General features: G+C 43.8%; 1 protein-coding gene across 7 annotated transcripts in view; it reads left to right on the top strand.

Annotated features, from left to right (window-relative positions):
• Nucleotides 1-13,583, top strand: part of LOC110535971 (GTPase-activating protein and VPS9 domain-containing protein 1) — a 31,038-nt gene extending 17,455 nt beyond the window's left edge. For 5 of the 7 annotated variants that reach the window (XM_036935805.1, XM_036935804.1, XM_036935802.1 and 2 more), the window contains 16 exons: nucleotides 442-576; nucleotides 1,221-1,328; nucleotides 1,638-1,718; nucleotides 2,266-2,612; nucleotides 2,862-2,949; nucleotides 3,939-3,971; nucleotides 5,203-5,271; nucleotides 5,366-5,488; nucleotides 5,574-5,691; nucleotides 5,890-6,002; nucleotides 6,297-6,456; nucleotides 8,310-8,497; nucleotides 8,826-9,039; nucleotides 9,266-9,338; nucleotides 9,459-9,656; nucleotides 9,974-13,583. In XM_036935805.1, coding sequence (XP_036791700.1) covers nucleotides 442-576; nucleotides 1,221-1,328; nucleotides 1,638-1,718; nucleotides 2,266-2,612; nucleotides 2,862-2,949; nucleotides 3,939-3,971; nucleotides 5,203-5,271; nucleotides 5,366-5,488; nucleotides 5,574-5,691; nucleotides 5,890-6,002; nucleotides 6,297-6,456; nucleotides 8,310-8,497; nucleotides 8,826-9,039; nucleotides 9,266-9,338; nucleotides 9,459-9,656; nucleotides 9,974-10,114 — 2,189 coding nt within the window. In that variant the 3' untranslated portion in view covers nucleotides 10,115-13,583. The remainder of the gene's footprint in view (nucleotides 1-441; nucleotides 577-1,220; nucleotides 1,329-1,637; nucleotides 1,719-2,265; nucleotides 2,613-2,861; nucleotides 2,950-3,938; nucleotides 3,972-5,202; nucleotides 5,272-5,365; nucleotides 5,489-5,573; nucleotides 5,692-5,889; nucleotides 6,003-6,296; nucleotides 6,457-8,309; nucleotides 8,498-8,825; nucleotides 9,040-9,265; nucleotides 9,339-9,458; nucleotides 9,657-9,973) is intronic. The other 2 variants (XM_036935807.1, XM_036935803.1) reach the window with 1 other exon arrangement.
• Nucleotides 13,584-14,150: the final 567 nt, after the last annotated feature.

Below are 14,150 nucleotides of genomic sequence, written 5' to 3'. Positions count from 1 at the left end.
CGTTTGCTGCCCCTGTTCTGCTCTGTAATAGGGCTATCTGATGCGCGCCTGGAGTCGAGCGTTTGTTTCATGGCTAGGCAGCAGAAAACTACACTCCGAAGAGCACTTCACTAGCACATTATTACTAACGAGCATGCAAATGAGTACTGCGGTTACTTTGGGACCTCTGGGTTAAGCTGAACAGCTCCATTGGGCAGCCACAAAACGGCCTGGACTCGAGTTTATGCTTTTCCCTTTGTCAATTGTAGATGGTTTGTTTGCTTTCGTGCATATTAGTTTTCTTAGCTATTACTTTATCCTGCCAGAAAAGGGAGACTAAACATACAGTAAGGTATATGCCTCCACTTGCATTCTTACATGCACTATGTGCCAATGAACAACTTACATTGTTGACTGTAACTGGATGTGACTGTACTCTCTGTGTTGCTCCTCCCCCTCCAGAAGCCCCAGATCTGAAGCAGGAAGAGCGTCTACAGGAGTTGGAGAGCTGCTCAGGGCTGGGCAGCACCTCCGATGACACAGAGGTCAGAGAGGTCAGCTCCCGGCCCAGCACCCCAGGGCTCAGCGTCATCTCAGGTACCCTGCACCTCTTTCACTCATAGAAGCTTTACAGTATACCTAACACATCAGTTTCTATACTAACGTACATATTGAAATAAAACAAGTCTAACCAGTCAAATAATTATAATGAATGTATTTCAGAGCCATATTGGGTTTTGTCTGTGTTAGCTGGAGAGCAGTCAGATAGTGCTAGATAAGCCAGTACAACCAGGTCTTTGAGAGTTTGGCTAGGACACAGAGGTTAACACTGGTAGCTCAGGTGAACAGGGTGCATTGACATGCTTGACGTAGCATCTCAGATTAAGATGACTAGGCCTGTGCCCACGGCTGAGCTCCTGTAGGAACCTGTCCCACAAGGGCCGTGCCGATGGATAGGCTCTGTCTGATTTATCAATCTTACTGCTGCATCTCACTTCCCACCCAAGGGAGCTCCCGCTACCATATTTAGAGGTCCCAGTGGGCCCCTGGCTGAGAGGGACCGTTCAGCATATCCTCTCAATACGCTTTGTATGCTCTGACTGCTAACTGTCACACATTCCCCGTCACTCAGAATAGAAGCTAGTCAGCCAAATCCAAACCAAGTCTTCCACAAATGTTACCAACTCCTGGATGGCACAGATTTTAACAGATGTTTTTTGTCTTATTTATTTTTCCTGCAGCGACATCAGAAGATAGAGGCAAGACGGAGGACCTGCGGTCGGAGTGCAGCTCGGACTTTGGGGGGAAGGACTCTGTGACCAGTCCAGATGGGGAGGAGTCGTCCCACGGTAGGAGTGAGGGGAGAGTGTCACCTCCCGTGTGGCCTGGACGTGGCATCACTACACTGTCAGCAGCTAGACCTATCAATCCCTGTCAGATGAGCTGCCATAACCTTTCCACTATACTAGAATGCTGCTGACCCTGTTGGAAACGTTCTGCTTTGTTTTCTAATGAATGTTTAGACCAGATGGCTCATATCAAGCATAGGTACATGATGGCCAATACAAAGAATAGCCCATTTGTTTTTTTTAATGGCATGAACAATTCTATCAGAAAGTGGCTCTCTGTTTAATGTATGAATAACATTCTTGTTTCAGGAGCACACCACAGTTTGGCTTCTCCGGCCTCGCAGGCAGACTCCTTACTGGCCATGTTCGATCCCCTATCCTCCGGGGAAGGTAATTTCTGCTCCCCCAATCAGACCAGGAAATTAGCATCATTAAGTTTCTAGTGGCGTAGGCTCACAGAACAGCTTGATTTCTGAGAAAATGAACCAAAAGAATCTTGCCCTAATTACTGGACAAAACATTAGTGCAATAAAAATGTCTACTGGGTGGGAATGTCATTTCAATGAGCTAATTTGAGTGAGGGTTGTGAGGTGAGCTGTGTGGCAAGGTGAGGGGGATGACAGGTTGAGAGACCTCACCCCAGGCACATTGGCACAGTCCCTTGTGCCACTGTGCTCATGGCACCAGGCTGCCATTGGAAGCTTTTCAGGAGAGAGAATCTACCCTTGGAACAGGTGGCCTACCCACACCTAGGGCTAGTTTCCCACCAACCAGCCTCACTTTCCTCCACTTCCTCATTGTTTTGCTGTGTTTCCTTTGTTTCTGTACACACTCGATAATTGTGAAAGTGTTTCTGAGGAATGAGGAGGTAGTTGTTGTTCAGATACACCCTTATGTGCTAAGCTGTATAACCAAACTAAGCCTTTTTTCCCCACAGGTTTCTCTACTGGTACCATCGTGAGGCCCAAAGTGCACTACGCCAGGCCCCTTCATCCTCCCCCTGACCCTCCCATCCCAGAGACCTGTGCCCTGGGCCAGGAGCCCCGCTACTCCCTGTTCACGCCCCACTGCCTGGTCCAAGCCGAGCTGGAGCACACCAAGCAGCGCCACTCCTACCCAGACAGGCTGGTACGCAGTCGCAGCTCTGACATTGTCTGCCAAGGCCGCCGGCCTACCAGCGACCCGGGCCTCAACCGCAGAGCGGCAGCCGAGGAGCGGGATCCTGCCGGGCACTTCTCCATGGGGCCGTCCTCGTCCCCCAGCAAGGATTCCCTAAAAGGAGAGGTGAGAGCTGCTGTTCATCATTGTCACATCAGTCCTGCATGCTGCTCTGCTCTCCAAGCCCAGTTTTATACCAACTGCATTCTGTAACAACAGTCTTAGTCATTTCACTAAAGATAACATGTATAAAAGGTGAAGTGAGATAAGGAAGTAGAATGTCACTTTGTCAGTACATTAAACCTTTCTTTCCTGTGCTACCCGTACAGCGTCAGTATGCATTCAAAAACATACTTGAATATTTATTTTCCAAAGGTTGAGGAGAGAAAGGACAGTGATGAGGAAAAGTCTGATCGCAACAGACCATGGTGGAAGAAACGCTTTCAGTCAGCCATTCCCAAAGGTAAGAAATAACTTCTAAACCTGCTCTTTCCCCCTCCATCTCTGTGTCAGTTTGGCACACCCTCTTTTCTATGTTGCAACAAATGCTTTTAGTGGGTTAAGCATTTTGACAATTTCTTTGAAAATTGCATGAAATTGTTACTATGTTTCGTTCATTTTCACTCTTTCACGATGTTCTCTTAATAACGTCTATTGTAGAAAATGTACACTTTTTTTTTTTAAAGACCTGTACTTTAACAATTTGTAATGTGAGAAGAATGATGCACGATCGCTCCACTCCACCGTCGATGTTCTGCTTTGAAAAATACAGTTTCTTGTTGTTGAATGTTACACCAGACAAATGGACAAGTGTTTTCTTACATCTCACTTGCTCTAGATTTTCTTTTTTAGTTTCTAAAAACGAATCAGTCGTGAGGGGTTTGAGCGGGTGTAGAGTGTGCAGTGGTACCCCTCCCAGCGGTCCTGTCATCCCCAGCCAAATGGTCATTACATAGACCTCTCTGTCATCACCGCTGATTGATTACACATCTCTTGTTGCGGTTAAACTCCAAAACCATCTCTCATAGAAGTGTCAGGGAAATAATGAGCTGTGCCTACAAGAGATGACTGCTTATTACTCTTTTAGATAATGATGTTCCTTTAGTAAACATTAAACATTGTATTAATAAAGCCTGCTCTGCACAGAGAAGTGTAAACCCGTTAAGTTTGAGTTTGACAGAAAGAACAGCAGAGCACCGTTTAGTGTACATGGAATAGCCTATTAATATTTTAGTCTTTGAGGAAAAAAATGTCCTTGTCCATCCATTCAATATCAACCCCTCTGTCAAACTGTTGAAAACCAGAGTCCACAAAAAGGCCTTTCTGTTGGCCTGGTCCTGCTGCTGCTGTGCTGTGAAATATCATGGTGATGTGTAGCCTAGCCCCGCAGTGTCAGCCAGGTAGACTTGAGTGTGTGAAAGGCCAACCCTGTCTGTTGTGTTCCTCACACAGTGCTGTATTGGACGGCTGAGAGTGAAGTCCCAGGTAACACTTCCAACACTAGCTGTCATCATCGAGCTAGCTGCCCTGACGGCAGTGCTAGTGGCTGAGTGCTGTAAGCCGTGACGCTTGTAGACGTGGCCCTTTGTGATAGAGAGAGCTGTGATGTGACATGGTGCTGCCTGAGTTGATGTCCCGGCTCCTCATTCATGCATTTCTTTTGGATGCCCCCATTTTTCTGTACTGTAATGTTTGCAATGCAGCATTAGGGCTCGCAGAATGGCAACGCATTTATACATTGCTATACCTCTCCACGTTCTCTGGCTGTAAATACCGACCTGTAAGATTATTCTGTCATCTGGATCTAGACCCCCTGTTTGTTCTTTTGACACTCGTGTGTTAATAGCCTCACCTGCTTATTTGTATGTATGTATGTATGTATGTATGTATGTGTACACTGAGTTTACAAAACATTGGGAACACTTTCCTAATATTGAGGAGTTGTACCCCGTTTTGCCCTCAGAACAGCCTCAATTCGTCAGTGTATGGACTACAAAAGCGTTCCACAGGGATGCTGGCCAATGCTTCCCACAGTTGTCAAGTTCCCTGGATGTCCTTTGGGTGGTGGATCATTCCTTGATATGCACAGAACTGTTGAGCGTGTGAAACCCAGCAGTGTTGCAGTTCTTGACACAATTCCTGGCACATGCTGCCATACCCCGTTCAAAGGCACTTCAATATTTTGTCTTACCCATTCACCCTCTAAATGGTACACATACATAATCCATGTCTGAATTGTTTCAAGGCTTAAAAATCCTTATTTAACCTGTCTCCTCCCCTTCATCTACACTGATTTTGAAGTGGCTTTAACAAGTGAAATCAATAAGGGATCATAGCTTTCACCTGGTGAGCCTGTCATTGGAAATGTTCCTAATGTTTTCTACACTCGGGGTGAATCTGACATGTTTTGTCCATTACGGTCTGGCAGTTGTATTATTTTAGCCATTTTGCTTTTATTTACCTCTCTAGCATTCCTTTGCTATTATCGTGCATTCAGAATAGGGATACATCTTAATTTTGTTCAGTTTATATGCTGCTATGCTACTGTGTGCATGTCTCATCTACATTGTTAGTCAATGGTAAAAACCACTGTAAATGTGTGCAACAACACTTCTTGTTCTGCAGTCATGAAGTGAGTCATGATGAGACTGCGGTCCAGAGAGAGTGAGAGCAGAGCATCACTTCTCCTAGCCCACTCATTATGCTCTCTCCACAGCTCCGATAGCCTTCCGGAAAAGGGACAGGCAGGAGAAAGACGATGTGGGCCATGAACGCGTCCCACAAGGTCTGTCCTGATTTGTCATTGCACTCAGATATTGGGCGGGGGGGGATGTTTCCCATGGTAGGTTTAACCCAAATGCGTCCTGTGTGTTTGTCAGATGACACTCTGTCCAGGAACTCCCAGGCCCAGGCAGCAGAAGACATCCTGGACAAATACAGGAACATCAAGAGGACCAGCCCTAGTGAAGGAGCCACCGCTGCAGCCTATGACACTACAGGAGGTCAGTGTCTTTCTCACACACACACACACACACACACACACACATTCAGTGAATTAATTTGAGCGTGTGAATGTGTTGTGCACAGAGCTGTGTGGAGAGGAGGGTTTACACGACGAAGCTCTGCAGAACATGTCCACAGACGACCTGCCAGACTCAGCCAGCCAGACAGCCCAGCAACACGACTCCAGCAAGTTCTCATTCAGGTTAGTAAATCCTTAGCAGCCGACATAAGTCACACACCTAAGATAACAGTAATAATACTAAATGTGTTAATATTTCAGCTTTCATGCAATGCTTTATTAATTAAGAGGTGCTTCAGAGGCATGAAAATTGACACAAGACAAAAGTGATAAGAAACAAACCAAATCTCCATTTTCCTTTTTTCTGCTCATATGTTGCAGTGATGCAAAGAAGAAGTTGAGACTGGCCTTGTGTTCAGCAGACTCTGTGGCTTTCCCCCTCATGGCTCCTGCCACCACACGCAATGGGCTGCCAGACCACACAGACTCTGAAGGTACCATTCTATTATTTCTGGCCATGTTATATCTGGCCACATTCATTCCTGTAAGTAAGCCTGCCCGCTGCACGTTTACCAACAGGACATGACTACACAATAGAAAGTGACATCCTTTGAAATGGTTACATTTGAAATCCATAAGACACTCTCTTGGTAGTCATCAGTCACATTCACATGTCAGGGGGGAGCATGGCAGGCTGATTCGATTACAGCAGTAGTCCTTCTCTCAGCGAGGGGCCAGTGTGTCTGAGCGTCTCACCCACCGCTGTCTGTCTCCCGTCTCCTTCCCAGACAATGAGATCGTGTGCTTCCTGAAGGTCCAGCTGGCGGAGGCCATCAACCTGCAGGATAAGAACCAGATGGCCCAGATCCAGGAGACCACTCGCTGCGTCAGCCGCTTCGACGCACGTACCTGCAGGAAGCTGCTGGCAGCCATCGCCGAGGATTACAGGTAACTGTGGAGGAAGAGACGCTGCAAAAGGAGCAGCACTGCACATTCACTGCTATTACTGCAAGGACATATCAACTGTACCACTGAACTTTGTATTGTTTTGTTTGAAATATGTACAGTTGAAGTCAGAAGTTTACATACACTTAGGTTGGAGTCATTAAAACTAGTTTTTCAACCACTTCCCAAATTTCTTGTTAACAAACTATTGTTTGGGCAAGTCAGTTAGGACATCTACTTTGTGCATGACACAAGTAATTTTTCCAACAATTGTTTACAGACAGATTATTTCACTTAAAATTCACTATCACAATTCCAGTGGGTCAGAAGTTTACACACACTAAGTTGACTGTGCCTTTAAACAGCTTGGAACAGCTTCTGATAGGCTAATATACATATTTTGAGTCAATTGGAGGTGTACCTGTGGATGTATTTCAAGGCCGACCTTCAAACTCAGTGCCTCTTTGCTTGAAATCATGGGAAAATCAAAGGAAATCAGCCAAGACCCCAGAAAAAAACTGTAGACCTCCACAAGTCTGGTTCATCCTTGGGAGCAATTTCCAAACGCCTGAAGGTACCGCGTTCATCTGTACAAACAACAGTATGCAAGTATAAACACCATGGGACCACGCAGCTGTCATACCGCTCAGGAAGGAGATGTGTTCTGTCTCCTAGAGATGAACTTACTTTGGTGCAAAAAGTGCAAATCAATCCCAGAACAACAGCAAAGGACCTTGTGAAGATGCTGGAGGAAACCGGTTCAAAAGTATCTATATCCACAGTAAAACGAGTCCTATATCGACATAACCTGAAAGGCCGCTCAGCAAGGAAGAAGCCACTGCTCCAAAAACGTCATAAGAAAGCCAAACTATGGTTTGCAACTGCACATGGGGACAAAGATCATACTTTTTGGAGAAATGTCCTCTGGTCTGATGAAACAAAAATAGTTATATTTGGCCATAATGACCATCGTTATGTTTGGAGGAAAAATGGGGAGGCTTGCAAGCTGAAGAACACAATCCCAACCGTGAAGCACGGGGGTGTCAGCATCATGTTGTGGGGGTGCTTTGCTGCAGGTGGGACTGGTGCACTTCACAAAATAGATTGCATCATGAAGAAAGAAAATTATGTGGATATATTGAAGCAACATCTCAAGACAGTCAGGAAGTTAAAGCTTGGTCGCAAATGGGTCTTCCAAATGGATAATGACCCCAAGCATACTTCCAAAGTTGTGGCAAAATGGCTTAAGGACAACAAAGTCCAGGTATTGGAGTGGTCATCACAAAGCCCTGATCTCAATCCCATAGAAAATGTGTGGGCAGAACTGAAAAAGCATGTGCGAGTAAGGATACAAACCTGCTCTGTCAGGAGGATTGAGCCAAAAATTCACCCAACTTATTGTGGAAAGCTACCTAAAAACATTTGACCCAAGTTTAACAATTTTAAAGGCAATGCTACCAAATACTAATGGAGTGTATGTAAACTTCTGACCCACTGGGAGTGTGATGACAGAAATAAAAGCTGAAATAAATAATTCTCTCTGGTATTATTCTGACATTTCACATTCTTAAAATAAAGTGGTGATCCTAACTGACCTAAGACATGGTATTTTTTACTAGGATTAAATGTCAGGAATTGTGAAAAACTGAGTTTACCTACACCTTAGCCAAATATATTTCAACTTCCGACTTCAACTGTAGCTCTATTTGGAAGGCTAACATAAACATTTAGATAGTACTACTGTAATCGGACATTACTCACAACATTCATTGATAGGCTATCTAATTTTGTCACCGAATGCAACTGTTCAGAAGCATAATCCGTAATGCCTGCATGTTGTCCCCCTCCCCCGTTAGGAAGCGGGCGCCCTACATAGCTTATCTGACGCGGTGTCGACAAGGCCTGCAGACGTCCCAGGCCCACCTGGAGCGGCTGCTGCAGCGGGTGCTGAGGGACAAGGAGGTGGCTAACCGCTACTTCACCACAGTATGTGTTCGCCTCCTACTGGAACACATGGAGGCGAAGTCCCTGGACTTCATCAAAGGTCTCTGCTCCTTATTACTGATGTACTGACTGGGACTTTTGGAACCATGAATTGACTGATGGTGTCTCTGCTAGTTGATTGACCTCTGAAGGGCCATAGTATGGAATTCAAAATACAGACACTGAAATTCAACCTAACTACCTGCATCACATTGCAGTGTTTCATTTACAATCTGGAACCTCTAAAATACTCTAATTGCTCAGTGTGTCTGTACCTCAGGTTTTTCCCCCAACCTTCCAGGGGTGAACAGTACCCAGTGTGTCTGTCAGTGTTCAGTTTCTGTTCCAGTGCTCAGTGTGTCTATCTCTGATTTCCCCCCCCCCCCCAGCCTTCCAGGGGTGCACAGCGTCAGACGACAAGACGGCGGCGGTGGAGGACTTCCTGCGCTACCTGTACGGGGCCATGGCCCATGATGCCATCTGGCAGTACGCCAGCGAGGACCAGCTGCAGGATGCCCAGATGGCCATAGAGCGCAGCGTCATGAACCGCATCTTCAAGCTGGCCTTCTACCCCAACCAGGACGGGGACATCCTGAGAGACCAGTGAGTAACTGTGACCGCAGCCACCTCACCTCGGTCACATGGCCCCAGCATTCGTGTGGCTGCTGCCACTCATGCTTAGAAATTACCCAGCTTCCTGTCCTCCTCGGATGCTAGTTTACGTCATTATCCTTTACAGATTTGAATGAAGATTACACTGTATTGCTATAGTAGTAGGTTTCAAGCTTATATTAAGTGAACAGTCAATACACTATGTTCCCCCCTCTAGGCTTCTACAGGAACACATAGCGCGTCTCTCAAAGGTGGTGACGGCAAATCACAAAGCTCTTCAAATCCCAGAGGTAACTCCCCACAGATTTGTATCCCCTCAATTGTCCATCAGTCATTTTTTTTATTTTGTATTGATGTTTGGAGCTCAACAGAGTTGACATGTTGAATGCTTTTTTTCTGTCTGGCTCCAGGTGTATGCGAGGGAGGCTCCCTGGCCGTCTGCCCAGTCAGAGATCCGGACCATCAGTGCCTACAAGACTCCTCGGGACAAAGTGCAGTGTATCCTGCGCATGTGTTCCACCATCATGAACCTCCTGAGTCTGGCCAACGAGGACTCTGTCCCTGGAGCTGACGACTTCGTCCCTGTGCTTGTCTTTGTCCTGATAAAGGTGAGCATCCATCGCACATTGATATCAAGTTACTCTGAGATGTTTACGTCAATATCATATTCACTTTAGATAACACATTGTACCTCATTAAATGGTCAAACTGCTTCAACTGTGAGCAAAAGGCCTTGGAGGGAGAAACTGAATCCTCAGCACACATTCTGACAATCCTTTCTCACATTGACAGCTGTATAGTACATGTGTAGTAGCATGAAGATCTTGCTGTATGATAACCTGTATAGACATTTACCCATGGCATGTATTATACATGGCCTGGCGTATGGCTCTCTGTGGTTAATGTGAGCCCCCCTACCCCCCAGGCAAACCCGCCCTGCCTGCTGTCCACTATTCAGTACATCAATAATTTCTACGCCAGCCGGCTGAGTGGGGAGGAGTGCTATTGGTGGATGCAGTTCACCGCGGCAGTGGAATTCATTAAGACCATCGATGATCGCAAGTGAAGCAGAACCGCCACCTGTATGGGGAAGGAGATGGGAGACTTCCCAACCAACCCTCTCCCTCTGCTCCCCAGGACCCAGACCCACACCCTGTCTGTATAGCTGTACATGGTCAGAGACTTTGAGAGATTTAAAAAGTATATATGATTATTATGTGGACAAAATCCAGGTTTTATCATGGAGAAAAAGTCCTTGGAAAAAATGGCAGATGTTAACTTTGAACTTAAACTAATTAGCATTTTTCATTTAATCTCTTGTCTCTAGTCATGGTGAGGTGTGGGGGTCTATGTCTTGAATGTTATATCTAAAGTTACGATTCTGACGTTAAATTGACTGATGAAAGCGTCTAACCAGATGAAAAGGGACCATGTTTCCTAGAGATGATCTCAGATATATGTTGTGGAAGGGGGACTACCTGAAGGTGAGCGAGAGAGAAAGATTGTTAAATTGTGCAATCTTTCCCCTGAAATACTCTTCATCCTAATGCTCTTCAAGATGCATCGTATCCTGGGGAATCACATAACTCAATAGATACTGACTATTAGTGACTCAAGTAAATTATAAAATCAACCCAAAATAATCCTGCTAATATTAGTATATATATTTTTGACATTAGCACATCAATAATAGGACAGATTTTTTCATAAAATGTAAACGGATATATTCATTATTCGGTTCATCCTTCCCTAAATACTTTCCGTGGCAATTTGGACAGAAGGGCCCACATATTTATATATAAAATGTATTTATTTCTTTCATTCTATTTAATGGAATTGTATTTTATTTCTATAAATGAAATCACACATCATGCCTATTTAGGAGATTTAAGGCAGCTGTAAGGGTTGAGATATTTTAATATTGTTAGGAGGGCAAGCACAGCATTGTCCTCAGACTGAGAAGCCCCCAGGATAAGTTGTTGGCTGTTTGCTACAGCTTATAGACAGGGTCACCACTGATCAGCTCCTGCACAATATCAGTAGTGCTGGTATTTTTAGAAATACTGAAATGTGCCTTGAGGAGGGCCACTTTGTGTAAGTCTTTTTTTTTTTAAACAAAAAAAAAACATGTTTTCTTGAGAATGAGGGTTCTGCTTTTGGTTTTCCATAAAGGATAGGCATTACTTCCCCATACCATTATCACAGGGGTGGGCAACATACAGCCCGGCCTGCGAGCCCTATTCAGTCTGGCCCCGCGGGAGGTTTGAGAAATGAAAAAATATATAATTTGGGGAAATTATTATTATTATTGGGTTAAAAAATAATCCAGGCCACTCTTGAACGTCTAAAACAAGATCAAGTATGTAAAAATTCAAATGTTATTATGACCTATACGTTTTCAATTAACTGCCAGCGAATTACTTTTGACGAACAAATCGGTCCAGGAAAAAAATCTGTGTACCTCTCCACTGAATTTTGAAAAGCCTTCAAGCCTAAATTATTGCCCACCCCTGCATTATCACCTTTGATCCCCACAGCCGGTCTCTCTGAGAAACCTCTTTCCAACCTTAGTGCTGGGAGTGGAACACCACTGGTTGTTTCGGTTCATTCCCTTTGCACTCATCCCCTTTCCGTTTTCCCCTTCAATATTTAATATCCTACCTCAAAGTTAGAACCAATGAGCCTGACGTTTGTTTGTGCACAATACTCTTTAATATTGGTTGGATATGAAGAGTAATGGAACAGGTATTCACTGTTTAGCATCAGCTTCCTCTATTGACACTGATGACTGCTCTCTTGCAATTACATGGTTTGACAAGGTAGTAAAGCATTTCCAAATGAACAAGTTGACTATTTCTGTAGTTGAAGCTGTTATAATGCATGCATGTTTTAGCATAGAGCAGAAATACTAGTGATTGGAGTAGCTCTTTACCTCCTCACACGATCAAGAAAGGGACTTTTAAATGTATATGCACTCTTGTATTATTTGATTTCTTCTTTCATTTTAGAGTGCAGGGATATTCCAGTTTCATGTTCTTTCATTTACAGGCATGTTTCTAATCACTTACAGCCAAAGGCACCAAAACTCATAAAAGCATCTGTTTGTTGCAGCTACAAAAAGCAGGAACACTGCCCCCTCTGTTTGTGCAACTTTGCATTGTGCCAAGTGTATGTCTTATTTTCTCTTTTAAATCACTACTTTCAAACAGTATCCCATTAATAGACAGCACAACAAAAATAGCAAATAATCAGAACACTATCTGATATGTTACTGACCATTTGAAAAAGGCAGTGTGGGATAATGTGGGCTATGTTGCGTGAGAGGTTTGTACAGTGAATGTGTGATATGTTGGTTTATGTGTTTTTTTGAGAGGTCCACCCTCTTCCTCCTCTTTCACAATGTCAGGACGATCTCCTTACTGTAGCTACAGTACTCCTCGATGAGCAGTAAATCTTTGTTGGTGAAAAACCTAAAATATTTCTAAAGTTAATTTCGAACTCAGACCAGTTCTGAAAGGGTTGTGAAGAATGAGGCTGGGTTTTCTTTTGTCTGTCTCACTGATGTAATTTATTTTTCAATGTTCGGAGCTTAATTACTCTGGATTTTTTTGTACAAGGTAAGCGAAGCTTGCTCCGTACATTTGACATGCAGAACTTCACGTGTTTTCTACTCTGCTCTTTAGTAATGAGTCACACTCGTTTTAACTAAAGCCTCTGACATTACAAATGATACTGTAACAGAGATTTATATGGGTAGCTTAGCTAGGTCTGACTGTTACACTTTATCCAATAACATCAGTCAAGGACACACATTTATAAGCAATCTCAAGTTGTGATATTAGTGTTGTCTCCACATTTCCTGACTTATGTTCCTGTTTTTTGAGTAATGTGTGTACAGCATCTAATGGTTTTTAAATACACCTGTGCAAAATAGATGATACTGCTGTTTAACCTGTTTGAAAAAACACCCATGTACTGATTGGTCACAAAATGTAGATAGACTGTAACCAGAAGTGTTTATGTGATGTCACTTTAGAAGTATGTGCAGTACAGACCAATGTGATCAAACAATCTGGACCTGGCTTGTGTATTAATGTTGCCTTCTACATATCAGTGAACAAAGATACTTTTCAATAGCTAGAAAACTACAACCAGCCTTTGTCTGACCTGATTCATACTGTTCATACACAGTGACAGAATACCTCACATTGTGAAGTTAAAGTACAAATACACATCCTAACATTGAGAATAATTCTGTACTATAGCCTGAGTTTAACATTGATTGTATGCAAACAAGTGGACAGTTGCCAGAATGGTGGACTAAAAGAGACTTGACTATGGAAATCTGGTCTTCAAAGCTTTACAATCCTCTGTGCTCTAGTCCCTGTACAGAGTAGGCAGAACAAGCAGAAAATAATCCATTTTACATTTGTAAGCTTGCACAATTATGACATATGCGAAGGGGAAGGCGTTTGTCTTTAAGGTGATTCATGTATCATATAATTCTTTAAAACAATAAAATGCATTTTTCTGTACCTGTATCCTGTTATTTCTGTGCATGCAGGTAATGGTATGTGAGGGCTCTCTTGTGGACGGAGGGAAGGTGTATGCTGTAGTTTAGTCTTGTTCCATTTCGCTCCCGAGTGGCAGTGGTCTAAGGCACTGCATCTCAGTGCTAGAGGCGTCACTACAGACACCCTGGTTCGAATCCAGGCTGTATCACAACCGGACATGTGTCGTCCGGGTTTGGCCGGTGTAGGCCATTGTAGATAAGAATCTGTTCTTAGCTGACTTGCCTAGTTAAATAAAGGTTAAATAAAATGCATAAATATGCTATGGGAGAGAGAGCTCTGTAATTCAAATCAAAGTTTTTGTCACGTGCAAGGTGTAGACTTCAGTGAAATGCTTACTTACAGGCTCTAACCAATAGTGCAAAAAAGGTATTAGGTGAACAATGGGTAAGTAAAGAAATAAAAACACCAGTAAAAAGAGTGAAAAACAGTAGCGAGGCTACGTAGACACCGGTTAGTCAGGCTGATTGAGGTAATCTGTACATGTAGATATGGTTAACTATGACTATGCATATATGATGAACAGAGTAA

This window comes from Oncorhynchus mykiss, chromosome 11 (assembly GCF_013265735.2).
Source record: "Oncorhynchus mykiss isolate Arlee chromosome 11, USDA_OmykA_1.1, whole genome shotgun sequence".
Taxonomy (NCBI): domain Eukaryota; kingdom Metazoa; phylum Chordata; class Actinopteri; order Salmoniformes; family Salmonidae; genus Oncorhynchus; species Oncorhynchus mykiss.
This window is presented reverse-complemented; position numbering and strand designations above follow the sequence as displayed.